The sequence below is a fragment of the Phoxinus phoxinus genome (genome assembly GCF_949152265.1).
Source record: "Phoxinus phoxinus genome assembly, chromosome: 16".
Taxonomy (NCBI): domain Eukaryota; kingdom Metazoa; phylum Chordata; class Actinopteri; order Cypriniformes; family Leuciscidae; genus Phoxinus; species Phoxinus phoxinus.
The window spans coordinates 15,576,602-15,604,262 of NC_136891.1; the positions used below are offsets into that span (position 1 = coordinate 15,576,602).

Sequence of the window (27,661 nt, forward strand, 5' to 3'; positions counted from 1 at the left end):
CTATGCCTATCGACGTAAATTAAATAAAGGTTGTTGTCTACTTTTATTTAAAAAATCGGGGGTTTTTCAACCGACAAGAGGCTGCGCTGTGTTAAATTAAAATCGTCTGTGACCCATTAAAAACACACAACATTCCCCCCCTCCCCAAGCCTGCATGCACAAATAGCTGCATAAAGAACAGAATCATCATCGTATAGGCTATGCACCTGTAGCCTACTTCTGTGGAAAAAAAGGCTACACGAAATTTCTTTCGGTTCATGGTCAAAATGATCGCTTTTGAAGCAAGTTCACGGAAAGGAAAGCTGTTTGTTCTCTTCATTATAGCTACAATGTTTTGTTTTTATTGTGAGTGTAGGTAGGTAGGCTATATAGGCTATAAACACACACACACACACACACACACACACACACACACACACACACACACACACACACACACACAAAAAAACATTCACAGATTCGAATGATCCTTTGCTATAATGATCCGTGCTGAATTGGTCTGGTCTGACTCAGTTCATCATTGATTGGGTTAGACCAGAGCCATAGAGAGAGAGAGTTGCGACACTCTTTGATGTCGCCGCTATGGCTGTCACGTGGTTCATGTAAGCCCCAATAGTTCCAAAACATACGCTGGCTGTCATGTTATTCTATGGGACAGACAGCAGCGATTGCATTATTGAACGGTAAATATAAAATAAAACACATACCCAAGTACTTTTTCAGCTGTTATTGCATTTTGTTAATATCAGTTTTGCATTTGGAGGGGCAACGAGGTACTGTATATTACTTAGATAAGTTTTAGGCTATATTTTTGGAGGGAAAAGCTTAGTGTTCATGGTCGCATGGGTAGTAGCACTGGCTTTAGCGGCTCTAACTTAACTTTTCCATATCATTCATCTGATGATGGACGTCTCAAGATATTTATTTTAGCACAACTGGGCTGTATTAGGCTATTGATTCCCGTGATTTTGCTTATAAATTCCGATTCAGCCATTAGCCTAACGTTACCTTCGTGATCACGCAGAGGTCTGCCGTGGCGGTCCGTTCAGAATTCGCATGGCTGATACAAATGAAGGTTTTCAAATAAAATATTTTTTATTAAACAATGACAGACAACAAAAATGTGTGCTTGTGTGAACAAGAAAAACAAAAACCTGGGGCAGGTGATCCATGAAACAGACAGGATTGGTGATGGCCATAACAATCCTAGAGTTCCAGCATTGTTCTCACACGCCGCTTCACTCAAGACAATAAATGAAAAGTTAGTATATCCCAAAAAATCAATTAAATAAAAGTTGCTATAAAGGTGGTAGCGATGAATTACCGAACTAATCAGATATGCTACCTTCACAGCTGGCGAAGTCACACTGGCAATGCTAGAAAATTGGTTGAAATAACCAAGATAAAATATAAATAATTACGCTGTGCATATACAAATGAAGACCAGTATAAGCATCGCAAAGGGCCTCTGAAACAATATAGACAGTTGACAATTCAAAAGAGGTCGATATTTCAGCAAGTTACCTCTGGAACAACTCGACGCGCTGCAATGTAAGTGAATGGGGTTCAACGCTCAAATGACAGTGTTTGGAACTACCTCCACATCCCGGAAGTAGGCGGTTAAAAGCGCCGCCATTTTTTACAACGGAGGTCTATGGGAGTGTCGCAACTCTTTCTCTCAATGGCTGCATTCCAAACCGCATACTTCCCTACTATTTAGTATGGGAAAAAGAGTAGGCGAGCGAAAAAGTATGTATGAATCCAAAAGAGTAGGCGAGAATTACCTGGGTGACGTACTAATTATCGCGAGATTCGGACTTAAGTGCGTTCCAATATGCCTACTTTCCTACTATATAGTAGGCGAAAACAGTACGTGAAGGAAGCAGTACGTTCCAAACATCAGTATTCATAAAAGAGTAGGCGAGAAGTTCCCGGATGGCTTACTGCTTCCAGACAGATTTTTGAGTGCTCAACCGGTGGATACTCTTCTATCCCAGGAGGCCACGCGAGAGGATACGTCATTATCAAACATCACGGAGATCAGCGACGCGCGGGGTTTCAAATGTGAGTAAACACGGTTCCTTGTGTTAAAATTGCATGTGTTAAACTACTATAGAGTAAACGTTTTAACTGTTGAAGGTGTAAAGGAGTTAGACAGTATAGTATGATTGTGATTTGGCTGTAAAAACACGTTTTATTATGTATAACGTTAGCTCTAGCTGACAGGAGCTCCAGTAAGGACACGTAAGTTACGTCTCTAACGTGGATTTACATAAACCATAAACATCTTAAAGACGCTTATTTTAAACGTCTATTTACATCTGACAGGAACATCTTTTATAAGTATTGCAGAAGAGCACATCACAACATGAAATATACATCTGAGTGATGTATGTGTGCTATTATGTAGAACAGATCTATAAATTAACTAAACATAAGTTATCTATTTTATTTGTCCATTAGTACTGTTGATAAATTGAGGAACATGTATGTTGGATAAAAAGTTAAAACAACCTCAACATGTAAATGTAGTGTTGAGCTCATAAATCACAGAGGTTATGGGAGTCTTGTCTGGATGTTACAGGGACAGATGAACAGATGTGTGTTTATCCGGTGGAGAGAGGCTCATGAAGCTGATGCTGTCATCAAAGGCTTTGAGTGAGTATACTACAGAAATTAATAATAATTTAAATATTAAGTTGTAGTTTATTTTAATTATTGTAATTTCAAACAGAGCTATTACAGCACCTTTCTGATTCTTGATTTGTGTGCATTTGCTGCACAGCTGTTGTGGTGGAGCAGGACCTGCAAGGAAAGATGATGGCGGCATTTGTGGAAAAAAAGCGTTCTTGTCTGCTAAATAATACTGAAATCAAATGACATTGTGCTGTTAAAACTACTGCTTTTGTGTTATGTTTGTGCATTTTTGTAGGATCTGAAATGTCAGCAGACTGGTGTGAGCACTGAGGATGAGGAGCACAGAGCTGAATCCTGGAGATCGTGCCATGGACGAGACCCTCCATCACTCCACCGGCCCTTATTGCCTCAGATTGTGAAGCACAACACATCACGCAACAACCGGCACTCCGGCACGGCTCACCTCTGGCGGTCCGCTGATTCATCAGAATAAAGCCGCAGAATGGGAACCGCTGTGTTGAGATGGCAGTAGATGTGGTTCAGTGCCTGTAGCCTATATACATGATTGTAGTTTGAATAAAGCTTTGTTTCATGTGTTGACTTGCATTTGTTTATTGTGTGATGGTGACTTTCATTCATTAATTTACTCCTTTATTAATATTTATCATTGTTGTCAGTAAATAAAATATCATTATTTAATTAATTGTTTGAATGAAAATGTAGATATGTTCACAATATACACATCTAGAGTGTATTCATGCATAGCTATGTCATATGACATACATTACATTTTGTTTGTTTTATTGATTTTTTTCAGTAAAAAGTAATATAATTAAGTATCGGTCAGTATTTGTCACGGTAAGCCACTTTTGCTTGTGGATGAAAATGTTTGGATATAAAATAAAGAAATTAACAACATATTCAAGAGATGACAATTTTGGGATTTCGTAATAAAAATAAATAATATCGTTAAGGATAAAACGGTGGGTCACATAAGTAGGGTTAAATATAAGAACTTAAATCAACCCTAAATGTATTCTCAAAATATGGGCAGCAGTTTCTTCAAAAAGACCATAAAATGAGCAAGTTTAATCAATATCAAGATATTTACAGATAGATGAATTAAACGTGTCGTTCAACTCTTTTAAGTTGTTGCACTTGTGATAACGCGTCGTAGGTCACATGATAACGTCAACATGGCAGATGTCCGGTTCGCATTCATACTTAACGAGATTTGGCTATAAAGTACCTACTCTTTTAGCGCTCGTTAAGTAAGTACTTATTGAAATTAAGTACCTACTCATTGAGTATGCGGTTTGGAACGCAGCCTATGGCTCTGGGTTAGACCAGTTCAAACTTAGTGGCTGTGGAAATCAGTGGGCGTGGCTCATTATAATACAAGCAAAACGCCGTAAAATAACGCGCGCTCTGTGCAACCAAAATGGCGTTTTTTACGGCGTCATATGGCGAGATGAGCGGCGTAAAAAGCGCCGCTTTCCATGTACACTAAAACGCCGTCAAATACGGCGTCATTGATGTATTTCGCGCGTCTTTTACGGCGTTTGTGATTACAACGCCGTATTTTACGGCGTCCAGTACGGTTTAAAACTATGGAAGCCAAATGGTTCATAATTCGCGTGCTTTTGACCGCCGTATTAATATTAAAACGCCGTCTTCATAACGCCGCCAGACGTTAAATAAGCGGCGTCAGGCGATAAGTTAGCGCCACACGCCGCCACGCGTTAAAATAACGCCACTCGCCAATAGGTGTTAAATTGACGCCACACGCCACTCAAAATGCAGATTTATGAACTCATCTACATGGCTCCTCCTACACTGGGTTTGAGGACTCTACGGCAAGTCGGAGAGGACAATTCTGTTTGAAAAAAGAGCAAGAAAATGGCAAGGAGAGGATTTGTTTTGCGGTGTAAATACCATAGACTGTAAAAAAATATGGACGTAGTGTCCGTGACGTCACCCGTAGGTTTCTGAAGAGCATTTTTGAAGCCTAAAGTGGGCGGAGCCGGCCGTCGCCATCTTGGCCTCGCGTCACCGCTCGTCACTCCCGGATAAAAGAATATGGGCAAAGAGGCGGAGCTAAGGAGCCTGGCTATCTGAAACCACGCCCACCTAGCGCGACGTTATGGAGTTAGCAGGCTTGGGAGCTAATGCTATATGCTACTCACAGTACCAAGTCTGCGACTGCACAGGGGCTCGCGCTAAAGTGACACTGACAGTTGATGATTAAAATCTGAATGGCAATTAAAAGGTCCTGTTTTTGCCCTTCGAAATATTGTAATAGTTAAAAGACATAGCTACAAGTGAGACTGTGTATCGCGATTCTGTGCAGCTAAGTTATTCTGCTTGTTGAAAATGTATTATGCAGTAACTTTACAATATTAGGGGCTACTCTGAGAGTGTGTGTGACCGTGATTATGTGCATACATGTCAGTCACTCTTTATTACAGTCTACGGTCCGTCAGCGCGGCATCGCTCGTCAAGTTCGTAGAGAGCTTTATTATTCAGTCCATTTTAAATTCTGATTTTGGCCGCATCTCAATTCTCAAATGGATCAAAACATAGATATACTACCTATGAGGTTCAAGTAAATGCGCTAGAAATCCGCGCTCATTCAAGGACGTGCATTTATTGCATGGACGGAGAGACACAGACACCTGCAGGATTTCATCTGACGGAACATAAGCATGTTAACGTTATAATCTGTCCCAGAGCAACGGCACCGCAGAACGAGTGTAGCCTTTATATCTATAGACGTTTTTAAATCTGAAAACTCCAAAAAGCAACGAAATTGTCAGACATCACATCCATTAGTGCATGTTCACAGAGGAGAACAACTGGAATACAGCGCTGGTTCTCTCGAACGACACTCGACGACAACGGCGGAATCCAAAGCCGTGGGCGAGGTAATGGGTGTATTAAATTATATGAAATAATCCCGAATAAAAGCACAAACACGGCAGAGATGGCCAGTTCAGCAGCTGGAATTTGCTGAAGTGAAGTGACTGCTAACCGGCTAGCATTTACATCAGCGGGAATCCACCTGTCACTCAAAAGTGGACACACCCTTAATTTTGCAGAACTTTAAATATTAATCAACTACACGGGCGAGTTATAAAAAAATGCACCCCCCTCACAGTTGTTATGAAGGGCAAAGTTAGCTTTATAGAGCAAAGCCACAGAGAGAACCAGGCTGTAAACATGTTTTGTTCTGCTGTAAAGTTGGGCATTTTAACATGCGGGAGATACAGATTTGACTCCCTTCTGCAGCCAGCCTCAAGCGGCCAGTCGAGGAACTGCCGTTTAATTCACTTCCGTATTGGTTTCAAGAGAGAGACGGGGAGGTTGCCGCTTGGTAAATACACGATGACTGTGAGTGTGAAGTGTAATGTAAATTAATTATGTTTAAGAAAAAAATTTAGGTAAAACAATAAAATAAAAAGGTATAGCTTAAGATCCAGCGCAGCACCAGATGTAGTCTGGCTCGCCCCTCCCGTTAAGAAAAGACAAGACCAACAACAACATGTTTTGATTCCCGATGTTCATCGCTGCATGGTGAGTACAGGCAAACTACTCTTTGTTTTGTTCTAGTTTTTTGTTCTAATTCTGAAGTGGCGTTTAGTGTGATGTTAAAATGAAGTGGTATACAAATAAGATCGTGTGACTTTACATATAGATATAGTGTTAAAACATGGCCCTTAAAAATAAATACTGTGGCAAAACTGAACCAGGAGAATAAATTAAAGATTTAATAGTTACAATATACAAAGTTATGTTGTAGGATAATTTATTTTTTCTATGAATAAATTGATTAAATGTAAACTATTTTTATATTATTGTTATTATACATGTATTTCATTGAACATGAAACTACATTCAATAATACAAATTCAGCAAAACTCATTGAAAGTAGGGCTTGTTTTATATATTGCATAATGTTACTTATACTTCTGCTGCTATACAGTATGCACTGTCCAATCCTGCACTGTCCTGTAGAGTTCAGCTCCAACCCCAGTTAAACACACTTGAACCAGTCAATCAAGGTCACAGACATACTAGAAACTTCCAGGCAGGAGTGTGGAGTCAAGAGGGATATAAACTGCAGGACAGTGGCCCTCCAGGATTGAGTTTGGACACCCCTCCACTAGAGTAATAAAAAAATAAAACCATCAGGATTTTCCCTGAAGCAAATACCTGCTGCATTGTCTTGAGACTGCCAATCCATCAGAGCTATGAACTGTTCAGGGAAAGAATGGAAAGTGGCATTTTGCAATCCCCCACTTTTGGAGTGATGTAGTTTTAAATATGTTTATGTTTAAATGTTATATTATGGACATGTTACTATGCATTTAATATAAATTTTTACTGTTTTGTTTATGTTTGTTGGTATTGCTAAGTTTTGTCCTTTTCTTCAGTTCTGATCTGCTTTGAGACTCCCTGAACAGTTCATAGTTCTGATGGATTGGCAAAGTATGAAAAGTGGCATTTTCAATCCCCCACTTTTAGAGTAATGAAAACATTGTTTTAAATATGCTTGTTTTAGTGTTATATTATGGACATTTTTAATTGTTGTTGGTATTGCTGAGTTTTGTCCTTTTCTTCAGTTCTGATCTGCCTTGTGATATCTACATATGAGATTCAGATTACACAAAATTAAATTCATCAAAATGACAGTAACCATTTATTGATGTCACTACCGATGTGATTTATGTTGTGAAATATTATACATGTTATTGTACTGAGAAAAGCCCAGGGATATGACAAGACAAAAAAAGCATATTTGTATATGAAAAATTCTAGTGAATAAATGTATCCAAATGTAAACACACTTTTGATAAAAGTTGCAGCTGGACCCGGACCAGAATTGTTTAGTACTGGCATAAACTATAAATAAATAAATAAATTCATACTGACAGAAAATTACAGAATTTTTTATTTGAAGTGAACTATTCCTTTGAACTAGTTATTTTTTAAGGTCTTAGGTTTTCCACAAAAGAAAGAACATCTTTAAGGACATTGACTCCAAGATTTTCCCGGGGGCCTCCAAGTGGATCAATTTGTTCAGTGAGTAGTTGCATCTCAGCATCAGTCACAGTGAACTGGTTTGGAGGTAAAGTAACCCGTTCAGGCCAAAGCACATGAGGTACATCTGAAACAGAGCGACCCTCACCACCAACTTGTTCAGCTGGATTACTCTCTCCTCCACTGGAGCCGGAGGGTCTTGCAGCAAATATCTCCCGCACTGCAGTACTCGGCTGCCTCTGTTGTGCCAGGCAACCTCGGACAAAAATTTGCAGGGGCGACTGGTGCGTCTCGGTTCGCAAACCATGATTGTTCCACTGGCGTGAGAAATTGGTCAAGTCGTTATTAATTCTTGGGATGTAGACAAGATGCAAAGCCCACATGTGCATTTCATTATCTACATCCACAATCCCCTCACTCTCAAGAAAATTGAAAAGGTCATAGTAGACATTTGACACCCCACGCCACAGATCGACCCAAAGTCTTTCAATCCTTTGATTGTGTGTACTCCTTCCTCTAAGAGCACTACCTCGGTCAGTGCCTCTGAACAAGTTCATGAAGAGGCACACAGCGTTGTTCTCTCCACCATGGTCAGTCCTTACTCTGGAAGGGACTCCATATTTGGAAATGGCATCCAAGAAACAATCCATGACAGTGCTGCTACGATTGTTGTTGGCAGCACAGAGAACGGTGATGAGACGACTATAGCCATCAATGGCACCATGAATTACTATCCTCCATCTAATCAACACAAATACATATATACTTAGTTGAACATAACAACTGCTGTAAACAACAACAAAATATACTACCAGGATGTGCTTTTAATGTGCTACATCAGCATTGTTTTACATCCATTAATGGGTATTTAAGGAAATCTAAACAACCTGTTATAGCAATCATACATTTACATTATTGATTTGCTCAATTCTCAAGTTTAAACTTTTAAAATTTATTTAAAAAAAATTATCTAAAAAGACAAAAGAATAGAGTGGTTTAGTCATAATGAAATATATATATATATATATATATATATATATATATATATATATATATATATATATATATGTTTTTTTTTTTTTTTTTTTTTAAACTACCTTATTAGTTTGTGGATTCCATCCAGATGCCATAAAGAATTAGGTCCTGCAACACGGTAGGACCTTCTACGTAGTCGCTGAGACATTGCTCTGAGAGCTGCAGCCCTTGGGTTCACGATGCATACTGCTCCTCACTCTGCATCTCTGAACCAGAATTCCCTCTGCCCTCAGTTGTGCTCGAACTGCCTCTGGTCCAAGTTGGTCATTTCCAGCCACTAGGTCCCTGATCTTTTCGTCCAAGTCTACATCAGATATGTCCGAGTATGAAGCAGACTGCAACAGATTGAAGCACCTGAAAAGATATATCCAAGTATTTTAACATTTAGTAGGAGTTCTAAAATAAATCAAAAGACGCACTCAGCATTTTTCTCCATCTATTATGATCAAATGAGATGATTTTATTTATTATATAATACAATTTACCTTAAACGTCGTTTAACTGTGGACACAGAGGTGTGTAGAATATCTGCAATCTGTGTGAAGCCACACGACAACAGAAATGACAGTTGATCCTGAGTAATAGCATAAGACGGTGCACCTCTGGATCCATTACTATTCAGTGGAGGTCGATATCCAGTACTTTCTATAGAAAAATTATAATATACTGCTTATATCAACACTTATAATAAGTTCAGTAGGCTCAAACAATTTGCTGGCAATTTGATGGCATTTACCTTCCTGCGTTCTCGGTTCAGAAGTTTGAATCTCCTGAATAAAACCTGATACTTCATGGATTATCTCATCTGCTGCCTGAGCATTTAGAAGCCTCCGCTTTGCCCATTCCAGGCTCCTCAGCATGGTTTGAAGTCTGAAAAGTAAAATAATAATAATTATTAAATAAATAAAAATCACATTACACACAAACCATAGTTCAAAATAATAGCATTTATCTGAAATAGAAAGCTTTTGTAATATTATAAACTACATTTTAAAGAAATTAAGAAGAAAGTATAGCCTAATTTCCCAGATAGCATGTAACCATTGAAACATTGTTGAGTCAGTGTTGATGCACCAACGCTTATTGCATTGAATTAACGATACAAAGTTGTTCACAGAGTAAACGCAACAACGTATCTGACTTGCAACACACACACAGCTACAGCTGTGCTCACTCAAGGTGATTTTATTAATTAAACAATCAATCACAAATGTACACACCCTCATTATTCATCACGTGCCATTTCATTCATTTCATACATAAATATCAATCAATAATAAAAACAAAAACATAATGCACATTGAGAGCACACGGTTAACAAAAGTGATGTTGCTTTATCACTCTTTCCCCCTCAGTTAATTTAGTTTAGTTTATTTATATCAGGACAATGTGCAGTTACATTAAAAAGATGGCTGCACCAGTTTTAGCACTATGCTAATTTCCATCTGTAGTCCTACACAATTAAACAAAGTTATTATTTTAACAAAGTTAAAATGACATAACAAAGGCAATTAACATATAAAAATTATATAACAAAGACAGTTAATACAATATAAAAAACAGTTTCCTTATTACACACAAAACACAAAATAGTGTAAAAGCCATCAAATGGTACCCATGAGGGTATCATCCGATGGCCAGATACCCGTCTGGTACTTTTAGTGTGAGCAAGACTGGTGGTCTAAAAGTCAGTCTTTGACTGCCCGTGAGAAGCTGTAAAAATCTGCATTGTTCTTTAGATTGTCTGGAAGCCCATTCAAATCTTTGATGGCTTAGGAAAAGGCTGATTGAGAGAGGGCATACTTTCTTTTGGGAACATTGCAATCACTCCTGGATACGGACCTCAAAGCTCTGTTTGTTAGTTCAGCGCGTAGCTGTAGGCTATATGTTTTTAAAGGGGGTGGGGCAGCATCATTAAGAATTTAGTGATGATGACATACAGTACAACATATGTGATATAATCATTGCCAGGAAATACGATTTTGATGCTTCCAACGATAAAGAGCTTCTGATGTGCTGAAAGTTAGCGATGTTAAATTTCAAAACACGGCATACCCTTTTACATTTACATTTACTCATTTAGCAGACGCTTTTATCCAAAGCGACTTACAAATGAGAACAATATAAGCAATTAAACTAACAGTAGGACAACAGTGCTATGACCAGGGTGGGAAATTAGCACCCGCCACCCGCCGAGGGCGGGTACTTTTTCAAAGTGGCGGGTCACTTTGCCATGTAGCTATACCAGCCACAGTGGCGGGTGGATTATAATAATGCTGCGTTCGCACCAAAAGCGAATACAGTTCGCAAAAATTAGCATCCACCGAGGGACCAGGACAGGACCACCAGACGCGCATAAACGCGTCTTTACATTGACTTAACATTGAATGTATTAAGTAGTAACCAATAAACACATGCTGCGAGTGATTTCATTGTACGGATTGGACAGCCTTTGTCAAAGAATGCGGTTGCTAAGTAACAATAATACACTTTTGTCGAGTAACTCTTTTGATTGGTTTTCAGCGCTGCGTGTCACGGCGCTGAAGAGACCGTACTGTATAACTTATACACATAGATAAGCCATACATGCCAACCCTCCCGATTTTTCCGGGAGACTCCCGAATTTCAAAGCCCCTCCCGAAAATCTCCCGGACACCTGGACAACAATATTGCTACACCATCCGTCACTGGGCGCCGTTTCAGACCGAACAATAATAAAGGTTACACACCTAGAAGTCAAGCGCGGCAATCAGAACGGAAAAAGAAGCAGTCTATGCGCTGTCTATGGGTTTGCGATCCTCCGCTGCGCGCGCCCATAGACAGTATATAAACTGGACACAGCGACCCCATAGGTTTCAACGGAGAGCAGTGAAGTCAATTAGAAGCACTTACTTCCTGATCGCAAGGCGAACTGCGCAGTGCGCAGGCTCAAACTGAGCTTGACGACGTAGATGTGACGTGAGCAACCTGTAGGTCTTCTAGTAGCTGTGCCGAGAGAAATCTGAATCATTCCCTTCCGAATCTCGCAGAGACGGAGAGCGTGGGTATTTACTGTCCATGAGCTAGCAGCGGGAGCAACTTTATCAATTTCTATGGGCTTCTCCCTTGACTTTATGCCTCCACGTCCTCCCGATTGCTTGCGAGCTTCTCTGCCTGTCCATACGGTAATTTTTCGACTTGTGCGACAGAGTCGCGCGGGTATGACGCAATCGTTAGCCTGTTTTTACAAAAACTGCTTCTACGGGGCCATAACGTAAGATACAAGGTAATGGAGCCTTTTATACATTTTCGTGTTTCTTTAGAAATAAACAATGGACAAACGGTGTCTTTAAACGCCTCAGATGTAAAGTTATTCGCTGTCAAAGTGACGCCAAAATGAATGGGAGTCAATGGAATGCTAACAGCAGGTGGGGGTCCGCTAGCCAATGGCGGCGCCCAGGTCGGCTTCAATATCTTTCGGAACACTGCCCCCCTGCGCGCGCCTCTGCTGACTGCGCGCGCGCCTCCCCACGAGGCATTTATACTTCGCGCTCGCTGGTATACTATTCTTTGAAAAGACAGGGTGCGACTCGGTGTAATTGTCCTCTAAACCATCAGGAATCAGCGGTGAGAAGTCAGGTACACTCGTGAATGTTTATTTTAGTACACTTTAGTAGGCTACACCAAAACCACACTACAAAAGAATCGTGCAAAGCAGTAAAACAGAAAAAATTTAATAGAAAAAAAAAATGGATATGAGAATGTAATCTACAACTAAATTAACGTTATCTTACATAATTTCTATGTTTTTATTTAGTTTTTATTTATTTCAAGGGCTTATGCCTGCTATTGTAGGCTCATTTAGTTAATGTAAGCAACTAACATTGCTTACACCCCCTCCCAACTAACATTGCTCAATACCCCAACCTTATTATCTGTGGCTTTGAACGAATCGTGAGATTCAATGAATTAATGACTCGATGACTGCCACCTACTGGCTATTTTAATATAATATTTTTATTAATATTAAAAACGTTTTTTAACATTGCATATTTATTGAACATTGTTTTATTTAAAGCATTATTTATTTTTAAAAGGTATTATAAAGGTTAAAAATTAAATGAAAAAATGTATTAAAGGGGGCGAATATTGTCCCTTAATGGAAAAGGTGTGACTGCAGTCTAAGTGGAAGAGAGGAACTTATGAAAAGGGATGTAGAATTGCACAAGTGCTACTGCTAAAGAGTGCAATGTAAATAATTTCTCATAAGCTTAATTGAATGGCCTAGAGAGAATAATTATGACATTTTCTGTCTAAAGACTACATATAAAATAGCTACCTAAAGTAACTGCAGTTTACTAAAAGTAATGACTAAAAGTTTGCATTCATAAGCATTTTCGTCTGAAGATGAAGACTAAGACTGAATCAAAAATGGTTGCCAAAATGAACACTGGCCTACACACACCAAGTGCACTACAACGCTGTTGTGTATGTATTAAATATGACTGATCATTTAAATAAAATGTTTTATTTAATTCAAGTAGCCTACATAGTAGCCTACATAATTATTTTCCAGGGTTTAACATTTATACAGATTTGATATTTTCCCCTCATACTTATGTTGGAATGGGTTCGAAGTTGGCATTGAATTTAATTTGAAATGGTATTAAAAAGGTCTTAAAAAGCCTTGAATTTAAGCTGGAGGATCCTGGGGGTACCCTGAAATAAATAAAAAACGTATTAAAGCAATTTCTTTCTTGCAATTTGAATTCCGGAAAAAGTGGCTGGTAAAAAATATAAGTGGCTGGTAAAATTGGGCAACAAAAAAGTTAATTTCCCACCCTGGCTATGACCCTTCACAGTTCAATCTAACGCAGTGTTTTTTTTGTTTTGTTTTTAATAGATGCGAAAGTGTTAGTATTACTGGAACAATTACTGCTGATTGATTCTACATCACCGATGCTAAATCAATATTGAAATTAACAAAAATAATCAATGGTAATATTGTTGAATAAACGTTAGCCTACACAATGATGTTGAAACTATACATCACTGCTGTTGTAATTAACACTGAAATGAACACAAAAACGTTTTTAGTTAGATCAAAGTCACAATGTGTTGTTGATTCTAAATACATTTTGTTGAAACACTGAAAATACAACTGAAAAGAAATGTCAAACAATGTTGTTTATTAGGCCTACATTGCGGTCTTTCCCCCCCGCCGAGTTAACTATCCAGTAACATGCTAATATGTTAATGCTTACATCTAATTAAAATTTTTTAACAGAAATCTTTACCTATTTAATGATGACTGAAAGACATCAGGCCCTGGATTATCAGAGAGTAAAAGTCGAGTGCAGTCATTTACAGTGTATTTACACCGCAAAACAAATCCTCTCCTTGCCATTTTCACGCTCTTTTTTCAAACAGAATTGTCCTCTCCGACTTGCCGTAGAGTCCTCAAACCCAGTGTAGGAGGAGCCATGTAGATGAGTTCATAAATCTGCATTTTGAGTGGCGTGTGGCGTCAATTTAACACCTATTGGCGAGTGGCGTTATTTTAACGCGTGGCGGCATGTGGCGCTAACTTATCGCCTGACGCCGCTTATTTAACGTCTGGCGGCGTTATGAAGACGGCGTTTTAATATTAATACGGCGGTCAAAAGCACGCGAATTATGAACCATTTGGCTTTCCATACATTTCTGCTATGGCAACGTTGCTGTCTACGTGCTGCTCGCAACATTGTAGCAACGTAGAATTGTAGACGCCACAGGGCTGTAGCCTCTGTAAATCCTGATGTACTCGTCGTTACATCATAAGAAGAATGGCATCTACCCTAATTTTAGTGTCTTTGCAGCTTGCTGGATCCAGGCCGTATCCAGATCTGACGAAGGACCTTCGCCTGGACCCGATGACAACGCAGTGCTGAAGTGCCAACTAGTCTCTCCCCTATGAAGCATCCCTTTACCACTCTACAGATAAAGCGCTGTCGGGATAATTTCGATTTCGGTTACCTACCCCGAAGTGATACAATTCTGTATAAAAATGAAGGCCAGACAAGTAGTTTGTTAAGGCTTGGTTTGTAGGGAATTAAGATAACTAATTCTTAATGCGCACGTGAGCGTCATCAGCGTTTCTCACAGGTTCACATTTAAAGTCTGTGTAGAGAGAATGGTGTTGTCTTAGCGGCCTCTAATTTAATAACTAATGATCATTGCGACGGAAGTGAATCAATCAAAACTAAGTTTAGCTGGAAAAAATCTTTATTCATGAACCGCTATAAAGCCAAAACAATCTCTGTTCCCTTAAATTATCCGTTTATCACTGTAAAGCTGCTTTGAAACAATCTACATTGTTAAAAGCGATATATAAGAGAAGATGACTTGACATTCACTACCTTTGGAAACAAGGTAGCATCTGAATTAGGGATACTATTTAACAGCAATATATCCAGAATAAAAAGGAACATCATGAACATGATCTCAAGGTTATATTTATTTCACTGTTGTAAAAGACATCAAATCAATATTGACCTTGAGTGTTAAATAATAACCTACTTGTTATGTTGTGAATCTGTACAGTAATGCACAGGACTATATTTTTAAAACTTTATACTGTTGTTTCCAGTACCTTTTTGTAAGAAATGTTTGAAACAAAGCTTAAAAAAATAAATAAAAAAAATACATGCAAGGTAGCCATATCACCCTGTAGCACAAGACCCACTGAAGCTAAGCAGGGCTGAACCTGGTTAGTACTTGGATGGGGGACCTTCTGGGAAAACCAGGTTGCTGCTGGAAGGGTGTTAGTGAGGCCAGCAGGGGGCGCTCACCCTGTGGTCTGTGTTGGTCCAAACGCCCCAGTATAGTGACGGGGACACTATACTGTCAAAGAGCACTATACTCTCGTCCTTTGGATGAGACGTTAAACTGAGGTCCTGACTCTCTGTGGTCACAAAAAATCCCAGGATGTCTTTTGAAAGAGTAGGGGTGTAACCCCGGCATCCTGACCAAATTTGCCCAGTGGCCTCTGTCCATCATGGCCCCCAAATCATTCCCATATATATATATACTAATTGGCTACATCACTGTCTCCTCTCCACAGTAAGCTGGTGTGTGGTGGGTGTTCTGGCGCAATATGGCTGCCGTCGCATCATCCAGGTGGATGCTGCACATTGGTGGTGATTGAGGAGATTCCCCCTTCTATGTAAAGCGCTTTGAGTGTCGAGAAAAGCGCTATATAAATGTAATGAATTATTATTATTATTGCAATTTAAACAATGACATCAAAGTGTACACAACTTCTATGGTCTGAAGATATATATACACAAGACATTCTGTACCAAAGGTCTAAAAATCAATAACAAGAACCACAATAATGCCAAAGAATCAAATACACAGTGTTCTTCACTACAAAAAAACTATTCCGACATCCTTACAATACTAAATGTGCTCCTCCTGCCAAGGAACACAACCTGCAGGCGAGACAAAATAGTCACACAGAAGGTTTCGTTGGATTTTCGCCGTATCTGATGCATCGCTTTCCCCTCTTTGCTCCGCCGGCTGGAAAGACCCACTTCCTTGCTTCCTCCAGGTTCCCTCAACTAAACTGTGGTCCTCATTCTCCCAATCCGCAAAGCCAGGAGGTGTGTACGCCTCAGACCTGCGCTCGCGGAGGAAGTTATGGATGCATAGCGAGGCCATAGTTATCTTAACCACCTTGTCTGGCTCCAAATATATGGTGTTCCTGAAAACCCTTAACCTGTTGGCAAGAATGCCGAAAGCGTTTTCTGGCGCTCTCCGTGCCCTTGACAGACGACAGTTCAGTTCCTGTTGACTGCGATCCGTCTGCTTGCATGGATACGGCGTCATGAGATCAGGCCTTAAGGGATATGCCTCATCACCCACAAACATGTACGGCATCTTTACGTCACTGTTGGGCAAGGGTTCAGATGGAGGAAAGTTCAGCAAACCCTGATCCATGGCTTTGCACAAGTCCGAGTGAGCGAACAGTCCAGCGTCAGAGACACTGGCCTGGGTTCCCACACTGGCATAGATGAACTTGTAATTTGCATCTACTGCAGCCATGATCGTCACAGAGAATCTGCCCTTGTAATTATGCTCAAGGCTCACACTTTTTGCTGGAGGTTGTAAATAGATCCGTTTTCCACCAAGCGCACCAAGGCAATGTGGAAACTGCCATTTCGATTCAAAGTCTTGGGCTATTTTCCGCCATTCTGCCTCTGTTGATGGTGTCTAGCAATAGAACAGAAGAATAAAACAGTTATTGAGTTAAGACGTAACTTCATTTTGTACACTTATTCTTATATTTGTATTATATACACACACACATATATATATATATATATATATATATATATATATATATATATATATATACACACACACCACTCGTGGTCGTGACAGCATTATAAAGTTAAAATTATTACTGATTATTACATACCTTAAAAGAATACATAACAAAAATAAATGTTTATTCATCCCATCCCAAGTCTTTTAAATCCAATCTTTTATTTTTTTGGTATTTCTGTATAATATAGGCTAATCATTGTTATATTTAATTTCCCCCTTCAATTCATGTTCTTCTTTACCTTATTAACGCTCTGTACTATATTTTTCAATACACAAATATTCCCTGTATACGTTTTGTTTATACTGCAAATAAATGTCTGACAATCATGCCAGTAAAGCTTTGGTTTTACTGTATATGACTATTTCTGTAGGCCTATACAGTATGTGGCAATACATTAACAAACTTCACTTAATGGGAATTTAACACTTCAACAACCCTCTACTACGGGTTGTTATAGAAGACTAAAATATTTTATTTCACTTAGGCTAATCATTAATCGGCTATTACAGAAAGGATAACTGTAAAGTTATAATTAGTGGTGTTTGTGAATGAATCGTTTAAGTAAATTAATCATTTCATTCATGTTCATTGTTTTGTTTGTATAGAATTCACTGTTTTTAATGAATCTGTTGACTCAAGGATATAATGATTCTCTAATAAAACAAAACACTAATTTTTTACTACCTACTGGCATAAGTATACCGAAAAAGAGGCATGATTGTCACACATTACTGTACATAGATAATACAGAATGTTAAATACATTTATGAAATGAAGTTGAAAATACAAATATACAAACAAATACAAAATTATTTAGAAACAATCAGTGAATGGATTAAGAAGACTGTGGGACGGGATGAATACAAATGTTTTTGTAAGCCTTGATGTATAATACATAGCATTTTTATTTTTAAGAATGTCTATACATTGTGTGAGCAATGTGGAGTAAAAATCCACAATACAGTCCGTGTGTGTGAAGGGAAAACATTATACCATAAGGCATTACGGTAAATTGATTTCTCTAACAGAAGCAATAATAGATTCATACTGGCAACCCAAACAGACTCCTCCAGTGTAGCTGTCATAACATGCATGGTATTGTTTTTCTTTTAATAAAGTTGTATTCCACCTAAAATATTGTTTAGACATTGTTAGTAGTTAAATAGCTCTATTTTGCAAATCAAAATGGGGCAAACTAATAGAGACATTTGTCCACTAGTTGGCGCTTCAGGTAAACATTCATCATAGGTGATGCTTCTTCAGGTTCGACACTGAAACCTTCGATGTCGATAACATTTTAATACTTGGCAAACATATTTTGCACTGAACTTTTATATTTGCGCCCTTTACTGATTTCTGGATAAAATTATTTTTACATTTCCAGCACTGGATTACATTTTTATCACTCGCCATGGTGGCATATCAGGTTGTAGCCTAAAGCTTTCAGCGGCAATGTGGATTGATGTAATTGGCAGACATGATGCGCTGGAAATTCAATGAGAGAACCAATCAAAGCATCAGAATAGCATCACTTTACTAAACGGCCTTTAAATGGCAGGAGGCATCGTGCACATCAAAAACAGGCAAAGCAACCAATTAATATTATTCAACAAATCCAAGCTTTTTACAGAAAATATTCAGATGTAACCCCCTTTGTCATCGTTAACATTTTCATAAGTAACTGTAACATTACAGTTACGTAACGCTGTAACTAGGTGTTAAGATTCCTCGATTAAAGTAGAGTACTCGATTTAAAAAAATCCTATTATTATTTGTATTTAGAGAAACGAATATTTCCCCCCCTCCGTTTTCAATTATAACATCGTGCACACAACCCGCATAAATACGCCGTCGAGCGCCATCATAACTATGCCAAACCTATGGGCGGCAGTGTAGGGAGAAGGATAAAGCCATGCAAGCCAATCAGAATCCTCAGAATCGACAAGAGAGAACCTAAAACCCCGTTTCTCCCCAGTTGACACGGCAACACATAACCGGCGGTTAAATGAGAGGCCAAACCGCAGGGAGATATCTGCGTCTTCCCTTCGTGTAAAATCATATTTTAAAATCATAATATAGCATAGTGCTATTGTGAAATCACAACGCCTGTGATTCAGTTAAATAAATATATGCACTTTTTTTTCCAACAGAGAAGCACACCGCTTTTATTTACATGCGTGCAGATTACATGTTAAAAGTACTTCAGCTCCGTTCACAGTAAACGCTGCTCCACACAAACTCAGTCTCTGCATCATGCAGACTGCATGTGCTGCTGTTTGTTTAGATATGGGAATCGATTAGGAATCGCATCGATAAGCAGACTTGACAATGGCATCGATATCGATAATTTCTTAACGATGCCCATCCCTACTTGCACCACGTTTGTGCATGTGTTCTTGTTCAAGAAATTACAGTGGCTTTTGCATTTGTATCGTACAGAAGTGACCAAATATTAAAGATTAAGTTGACATTTGAATGAAATGTTGTTTGGCCAATATTAAAGGGGTGGTTGATTATGATTCCGATCATAATTTATTACGATTATGATCACTTTAGTTAGTGTGTAATGTTGCCGTTTGAGCATAAACAACATCTGCAAAGTTACGACGCTCAAAGTTGAAGTCAGGTCAACTTTATAGTAATAAGCTATGAAGCTTTACGGCGGCAATCAATAAGAATGTAGAAGTCCTCCGCTTGAGAGGAGTCCAGAGAACACAGTCCTGTAAACTTTGGTTACGACCACATTAGTTCCCAAGCAAAATAGAGGAGAGGTTGACCATGTGAATTTGATAAGGAGGAGCGCAACACTGTTTATAGGCAACATTTTTTAAATTATTACAGAGAAATTATTGATAATTTGAAACCTTCCTTCTGCTCTCTTGATGTTCTTTCTCCCCGTATCATGAAACAAAATTTTGATACGGTTAGAACATGTTTGGTGTCTTTTCTAAATAAATGCTTTAGCACAGGGACTATCCCTGAGATACTAAAACAAGCTACTGTTACACCTCCTCTCAAGAAACCTTCAATTGATGATAGGGATTTTTATCATTTTCGACCCTTCCTTTTATTACAAAAGCATTGGAGAAAATGGTTATCAATCAACTACAGTCTTTTCTTAGCTCAAATCAAATTCTTGAAACTTTCCAGTCTGAGTTTAAGCCTCTGCACAGCACCGAGTCTGCTTTATTGAGGGTCTCTAATAGGGATGCACCGAACCCAGGATTCGGTTTCAGCTAAGTATTTTAATATTTTTATTAGGGCTGTCAAAAATAACACGTTAACAACGTTAATTAGTTGTTTGTTGTCAATTACGTCAATTAACGCATTTCACGCATGCGTAGTGTGACAAATTATTCCGGTCAGGAAAGTAGTTGGGAGCTAGAGGCGAGATGGACCAAGGTGAGCAAAGTGGGCCTATTGACGGATTCAAATATAAAAAGAATAATGATGGTACAGTTAACAAGTACAAGTTTTTTTGCAAGATTTGTAACAAGGAGTTTCAATTTCACCGGAGCTGTTCAAGCTTGAGGTACCATGTCAACGCCAAACATGCGTTTGCTTTGCCGTCAGGTTCAGCGAGTGGTTTGCGCCAGACCACGCTGAATGTTCGCAGGCCATTAACAAAATCAACCTCAGATCATTTGACCAACACAATAGCAAAATGGATTGCAAAGGATTGTAGACCCATCAGCATTGTAGAAGACTCAGGTTTCCTTGATGTTTTGCACGTGGCGTCTCAAGACTCAACCTATAAGCCACCGTCAAGAGCCACAGTTATGACGAAAATCCACGAACTCTATGAAAATGAAAAAGAAAAAAGGAAAGAGGTCTTGGCTCAAGTAAATCATATCACCCTGACAGGAGACCATTGGACATCAATGAGTAACAACAATTACCTCGGAGTAACTGCACATTTCATCAGTGACACGTGGGAACTGAAGTCTTTTGCGCTGACTATATTAAAAACAGAGGAGCGTCATTTTGCGGAGGCTTGTAAAGAACAGTTCATGTCTGTTGCACGTAAGTGGGACATCGAGGGCAAGACGACAACCATTGGGACTGACAGTGCACGCAACATGGTTGCCGCAATTTGACTTACACGCTATAAACACATGAACTGTGTCGCTCACATGGTGCAGAGAAGTGTCACAGTGAGTCTTGCTGACAGCAGCTTTGTAAATGCTTTGGCCAAGGCTCGCAAAGTTGTCGGTCATTTTAAGCCCAAGCCCAGCAAATACTGCGGAGCTTCGAGCACAACAAGTCAGCCTGGGAAAGAAGCAAGAGCCATTGATCCAGGATGTTCCAACACGTTGGAATTCTACGCTGGAAATGGTCAAGCGCGTGAGCAGAAATAAAGAGGCTGTCATCGCAGCCCTGGACAATCAGGAGCACAAACTCGTTTTGCCGACCGCAGCAGAGTGGGATAAACTGCAGAGGCTGGAGACCCTTCTAGAGCCATGCAGGTAAATCAGTCTGTAACTTATCAAATAACATTGCTTTGATTATTTTTTTTGGAATTAATTAAACCAAGTCAAATATCAATAACATGTATGTACGTAAAAAAATATAATGATAATAATAATATGTTGATAACCACTGTTCTAATAATACACTGTCTCTGTGTGCATGTGTGTGTTTGTGTGCGTAGGTATGTAACTGAGCTCCTGGGTGGAGAGGCCTATGTCTCCTGTTCTGTGGTACTACCTTCTCTCTGCCACTTGCGTCTCAAGATGGAAGCCTGTGATGAGGACCCTGCATATGTGGTGAGATTCAAGACTAAGTTCAAGGAGGATCTAGCATCCTGTCAAGAACAGCTCAACAATGCATGGCTCCAGATTGCTACAGTTTTGGAACCTCGTTTCAAAGACTTGAAATGCCTGCCAAGACAGACAGGGAAGAGGTGTGGACCATACTTGAAGGGATGCTGCAACAAGAATCACCCAGAAGGTCTTCACAGACACATGATGATGGGCCACCCAGGAAGAAAATCAGCCTTCTGCAAATGGGCTCCGATTTAGAATCAGAAGATGAAGATGTCCAACCTGCCATACAGAGGTACAGAGCAGAGCCCACCATTAAATTGGAGGACTGCCCCTTGAGGTGGTGGGCATCTCATTCAGGAGCCCATGAGAAGCTGGCCTCACTAGCTCAAAAATATCTAGCCACTCCTGCAACCACTGTTCCCTGTGAACGACTTTTCTCAGTTTCAGGTCACATTGTGAACAAGAAAAGGTCAGCTTTACTTTCAGAAAATGTGAACAAGTTAGTTTGCCTCAGCAACTGGCTGAAATATGATGAAGCTCAGTAGATTTGAAAGGTGATGTTCAAACAAAAAGACAAGTTTCAGTGCAACATGTTATAGTAATTAGCAACTGGATTTTTGAGCAACTGGTTTAAAGAATGTTTTTTGGTTTGATTTAAAAGTTTTATTCAAAATGTTTTTTTCCCACATCTTCAAAACGCAACAGATGACTCAAATTGTGCAAAAATGTGGTAGGCCACTGTTATGATTTGACTACATTTATTGCTTTCTGTTCAATTGAATACTGTAAATTGTACATCCTGGTTAAGAGGAATGCCAAAGAGGAAGCGATGGGACATTACAAAGACAAATATTATGGTGTGAAGTATGTTTCAGCTTGATTTAAACCACCATTATTTGGCTGTGTTAATGAACAGACATAATATGAAAATTATGTATCTGTGTCCTGTTATTTATCTTTTGGTATGCATTTCAGAAAAATGGTTAGGATTCAGGTGTAATTGCAAATAGTGGTTAATCCACTGAAAATTCTGATTAATTTGATTAAAAATTGTAATCATTTGACAACCCTTAATTTTTATATATTTTTATGGAAGTCAATGGGACCAGTTAACTGTTTGGTTACTGACATTTCAAAATATCTTCCTTTGTGTTCAGCAGAAGAAAGAAATTCATACAGGTTTGAAACAACTTGAGGGTGAGTAAATGATGACAGAATTTTCATTTTAAAGTGAACTATCCCTTTAACCATGAACACAAAAGCCACACCACACAAATGGCTTTTAATTGGTTTGTTATCATCAGATGCCCATTTTCCACAAATTGGTGTGATTCTTTACTGTGCGTTCACAGTAAAGTTCACAGAATTTGCTCTCGTCGGTGTGAACGCACAGTAAAGAATCACACCAACTTGTGGAAAATGGGCATCTGATGTCCCCTTTAATGCTGCACTTTCATTGATTGTGTCATTCTTAAGTTTATTTTATTTTATTATTAATAATCCCAGGTTGCTATAAGTGTACAGGTTGTTTACCTATGAAACTTTATTCTCTCAACATAGGATCTGGGTCCCATGACTTCACATCGCATGGTCACAAGATATCATGTCCTCTTAAGTTAATATGCTATACTTTTAGTTATGATTAATGTTACTGCTGCATACGTTTAAAATTGTGCGGAGTAAATGGAAATCAGAGTTTACCTTCAGGTAGTCTTGCTTCATGACCTGGTGCAGAGCAGCACAGGTCTCCATAACGATCTGTGAAATAGTGCTGGCCCCAATCTTGTACTGTAAACTGAGGGAACTGAATGTTTCTCCTGCATAACAAAAATAACCCTTAAAATAAACAACACGTTAAATGAATTCAGCTGCATTAACGTTATATTAATAACGTTACTGAACCAGGCAGACTCACCTGAAGACAAATAGCGCAAGGTCACAGACAAGCGATCTCTCGGGGATATTGCCCGTCTCATTTTAGTGTGTTGTTTAGTGATGAGGGCACCGACGCTGCCCAGCAGCAGCTCGAACTCCTCCTCCGTCATCCGCAGCAGCTCCCGGCAGCCGGGCTCCTCACTCGACTAGCAATAACATATTATTCATATCAGAAGGCGTTTGACTAAATAATGCTTCTATCAGAATAAATACACGCCACACCAGCATCTAACTGCTTTTATTATAGTTATTTGTTTACCTCCGACACTCTCTGCGGAACGGACAATCCGTGCTGCTCGCGTCTCTTTAAACATTCTCTCCTCCATATTCGTCTGTTGTTTTTCTTTTTTTCTTTTTCGCTGCAAATCAGCGCACAGATAACTTGGAGTGCAAGCTGCTTGTTGTTGTTGTTCGCCATATGTGAGGGAAGAATTACCATAGAATTACAGCCTCGCGCGAGAACTTTTGTCTCACCCGTGCATTTCCTGGTATGTCATTTCCTGTATCACTTTTCTCGTGTGCGTTTTGTAGTTGTTGTTGTGTGAAACCAGAGCCCGTCTACGGAGAGCCTGCCCACTCCCTATTAAACACTCCGACTTTTTGGGACTTTAGCCTATTCACCTTATCCCCCAGAGTTAGATAAGTCCATACATACCTTTTTCATCTCCGTGCGTGCTATAAGTCTGTTTGACGCACCCACCGCTAGCCTAGCTTAGCACAAAGACTGGATGTGAATGGTTGCAGCTAGCATACTAATCCAAATAAGTGACAAAATAACGCAAACATTTTCATATTTACATGTTGTGAATGTGATTTGTATAGTCACAGAGTGTACAAAAAACAAAGTCAGATATGAGACACAGACATATTTTAACCGTATAAATACTGGGAACTATATTCTCTGAAGGCGAAGCACTGCTACTTGGGCGGAGTGATAACCGCAGCACCTGAGACGCGCCGTGGTGAGGAGGAGCAGAGAGTTCAGAGCGCGTCTCAGGTGCTGCGGTTATCACTCCGCCCAAGTAGCAGTGCTTCGCCTTCAGAGAATATAGTTCCCAGTATTTATACGGTTAAAATATGTCTGTGTCTCATCTGACTTTGTTTTTTGTACACTCTGTGACTATACAAATCACAACATGTAAAATATGAAAATGTTTGCGTTATTTTGTCACTTATTTGGCAAAATAACCATTCACATCCAGTCTTTGTGCTAAGCTAGGCTAGCGGTGGGTGCGTCAAACAGACTTATAGCACACGCACGGAGATGAAAAAGGTGTCTGGACTTGTGTATGTATGGACTTATCTAACTCTGGGGGATAAGGTGAATAGGCTAAAGTCCCAAAAAGTCGGAGTGTTCCTTTAAGTCCTATTGTACCTATATGGGGAGGCTGCAGACCTGGAGCCGGTAGATATAGGACCCAAACAGTTTTACGCCCCTGGCAGTTTTACGCCCCTGTTGTTCCTGATGCGTCCAGTAGGGAGATATACTGCGAAATAACATCATTAAATCGACGCTTACACATTAATAACCCGTCCATAGACTTGACAATTTTGTGTTTTTTGTTCATTTAAATATAAACGCTGCAGTGTAGATCTGCACGGATTAAAATAGAAAAATAGATGCAGATATTCAGTCGGTGTTCACTCTCTTCACTCAGCCTACAGAAGACTTTTGTTTTTGTGAATTGAAAAATTAAAAATACACATAGTTGGATCAACTGCGTGTTATGACAAGTAATGATATGACCTACTGCAGTTATAGGCCTATTCACTGTATGTTTTTATATGGAGACTAAGTGAAATATGTTGTTGTGAATTTATATAAAGTTACATTAACCATATTTAGACCATTAGACATACAGTACCGTGTAATCATATGGATCCTCGATTTAATATCTGCTGTACTATTCTCTATTGGTCGTCATACAGCTACAAAACAGTGTCCTACATACGTGGTAAGAAATTTAAGCCAGATCGTCCTGAACTTTTTGGTAAATTCTGGGCAAGTTTCATATGCATAAAGACAGAACCATCCAATGGCAAAACCTTTAAACTCAAAGGTTTCTAAAACAAATAATATCCTTGAATCTGTTGTAAAGAACCTTTAATTTTTTTATTGACAAAATGTAATATTGTATTGATTTGTGTAGCCTAATTCAATCTCTTTTGATGTCCGTATACCCCCCTTGTTTTTTTTTTTTTTTTTTTTTTTTTTTCCCCCCTCTTCTCACTGTTAATGTCTGTATCCTTTCATTTGCAATACAAAATAAATAAATTAATTAATTTAAAAAAAGATTAAAATATACCTCAATTCGTGTCGCTGTACAGTCTCCCCCTACTGGACGCATCAGGAACAACAGGGGCGTAAAACTGCCAGGGGCGTAAAACTGTTTGGGTCCTATATCTACCGGCTCCAGGTCTGCAGCCTCCCCATACTCTATTGTACCGAATTTTGGTTGTAGTTCCACCAGAGTTCCACTGGGGGCGATCGCCCATGAGTGCAAAATGAATGGGAGTCTATGGGGCTAGACGGCTAAATTTGTCCCTTTCACCCAATTGAAGTTGAGAAATCTCAGATTTGATTGTAGGTTTGGCAAGTTCAACATGGGTTATAATTCGAAAATTGAATGAACGAGTACTTATGTCCTTTCGATTACTTACAGGTTGAGTTGTTGTTGCCCATAACACGCTAGCATTCTGCTAATGAACGCTGATTGGTCAGTGAAGGACTGGTTACGACCAGAGAGACCGCTTGATGGCATCATGGCATCCGAAGCGGGAACAGAATGTATTCTAGCAGAAACTCTTTTAGCACGTGGGAGAAAAAAAAGGGAGAAAATTTCTCCCACACACACACAAAAAAAACGTGCATCACAATAAGTTGTGATTGTCAAAACATTTGGTAACTTATTTTTATTAAGTTTACTGACAACATGTTACAATGTTTAGCTGCATGGTTACAATTGCTGGCAGGTTACTGTATTTATTATTGCTTGACATCTTGATTCAATATCGATTCATTTTGATAATTATTATTTACAGTAGATACATGTTAAAAAATAAATCACTAATGCTGAAAACATAGAGAGCCCTACCCTATTTTTATTAAAGGTTAAAAATAACAACTTAAATAAAATATAATGCGTTCTTTATTAACAACTTTATAATATTTTAATGATATAAGTAAAAATATATGTAGCCTAATATAGTGGACATATTTAACAAAACTCTATAGCTCATTTTTCCAGCCTATAAATGGTCATTAAATTGCTTTCCTGATGTAGGCCTAAATGTAACTTATGCGACATTGTTCTAACCTACCTGTTTTGCAGTCCATTTACATTTACCATTTACCTGTTTTATTGACTTCTTACCGCGGTTGAAAAACACTGATTGATCAGAGGCATACATTCCGGTAAGTTCAGGTTTATTTACTAATAGTAAAGAAGAGTTAGAGATGATCGGTTCACGTGCCGCTTGAACTGAGGCGCTACAGAGATCTGTCACGTCACATTTACAAGCGCCAAAATGGTATTATTGTTTGAATTGCGTAATAAAATTGACAGAATCTGAGAGCTGATAATTTATTTTATATCAAAGTAACCTGCTCTGTCTTGTCTGTCGTTGTCTGTCCTCTATGCTCCGCGATTTTTTTCTGCGTGAGAAAATGGATGTGTGGTGTGAGAGCGTGTGAAAAGTGCCAATTGCGTGAGTCTCACGCTCAATGCGTGAGAGTTGGCAGCCCTGCTAATAAACCACAGAAAAAACACGTGGAAGCTGCAAAATCATATAGAGAAGGACTTAGTAAGCAGGAAAGAGCGCAACATTTTGACAAACTAAAGTTAATATGTGGTAAAGATCCGAACGAGCTAGCTTCTCTAGCCCTTACTGCAATTCT

General features: G+C 39.1%; 2 protein-coding genes and 1 long non-coding RNA gene across 3 annotated transcripts; 1 reads left to right on the forward strand and 2 right to left on the reverse strand.

The window, feature by feature from the left end:
* The first annotated feature begins 1,631 nt into the window (after positions 1-1,631).
* Positions 1,632-3,234, forward strand: LOC307012523. Its single transcript, XR_013800632.1, has 3 exons — positions 1,632-2,064; positions 2,585-2,658; positions 2,933-3,234. It is a non-coding gene; the product is annotated as an uncharacterized lncRNA (long non-coding RNA).
* A 4,090-nt stretch (positions 3,235-7,324) lies between these two features.
* On the reverse strand, positions 7,325-11,656 carry LOC307012711 (uncharacterized protein). The gene is made up of 5 exons (XM_079639675.1): positions 11,605-11,656; positions 9,449-9,582; positions 9,198-9,357; positions 8,775-9,066; positions 7,325-8,418 (listed from the first exon to the last, which is right to left on the reverse strand). The coding sequence occupies exons 2-4, from the start codon at positions 9,570-9,572 to the stop codon at positions 8,841-8,843; spliced, it is 510 nt and encodes a 169-aa protein (XP_079495801.1). The 5' UTR covers positions 9,573-9,582; positions 11,605-11,656; the 3' UTR covers positions 7,325-8,418; positions 8,775-8,840.
* Positions 11,657-14,940: 3,284 nt separating this feature from the next.
* LOC307012707 (uncharacterized protein) lies at positions 14,941-24,283 on the reverse strand. The gene is made up of 4 exons (XM_079639670.1): positions 24,023-24,283; positions 23,744-23,909; positions 23,530-23,645; positions 14,941-16,944 (listed from the first exon to the last, which is right to left on the reverse strand). Exons 1-4 carry the CDS (start codon positions 24,200-24,202, stop codon positions 16,132-16,134), a joined length of 1,275 nt encoding a protein of 424 aa, XP_079495796.1. The 5' UTR covers positions 24,203-24,283; the 3' UTR covers positions 14,941-16,131.
* Between the last annotated feature and the right edge of the window lie 3,378 nt (positions 24,284-27,661).

Excerpts from the sequence above, each read along its gene's own strand:
- LOC307012711 (XM_079639675.1), bottom strand. The coding sequence starts at position 9,572 with ATGCTGAGGAGCCTGGAATGGGCAAAGCGGAGGCTTCTAAATGCTCAG. Across the intron at positions 9,358-9,448 it reads TGAACCGAGAACGCAGGAAG|AAAGTACTGGATATCGACCT; the intron begins GTAAATGCCATC and ends ATTTTTCTATAG. Across the intron at positions 9,067-9,197 it reads ACAGTTAAACGACGTTTAAG|GTGCTTCAATCTGTTGCAGT; the intron begins GTAAATTGTATT and ends ATATCTTTTCAG.
- LOC307012707 (XM_079639670.1), bottom strand. The coding sequence starts at position 24,202 with ATGGTAATTCTTCCCTCACATATGGCGAACAACAACAACAAGCAGCTT. Across the intron at positions 23,646-23,743 it reads CTTGCGCTATTTGTCTTCAG|GAGAAACATTCAGTTCCCTC; the intron begins GTGAGTCTGCCT and ends TTTGTTATGCAG. Across the intron at positions 16,945-23,529 it reads TGAAGCAAGACTACCTGAAG|ACACCATCAACAGAGGCAGA; the intron begins GTAAACTCTGAT and ends TTCTATTGCTAG.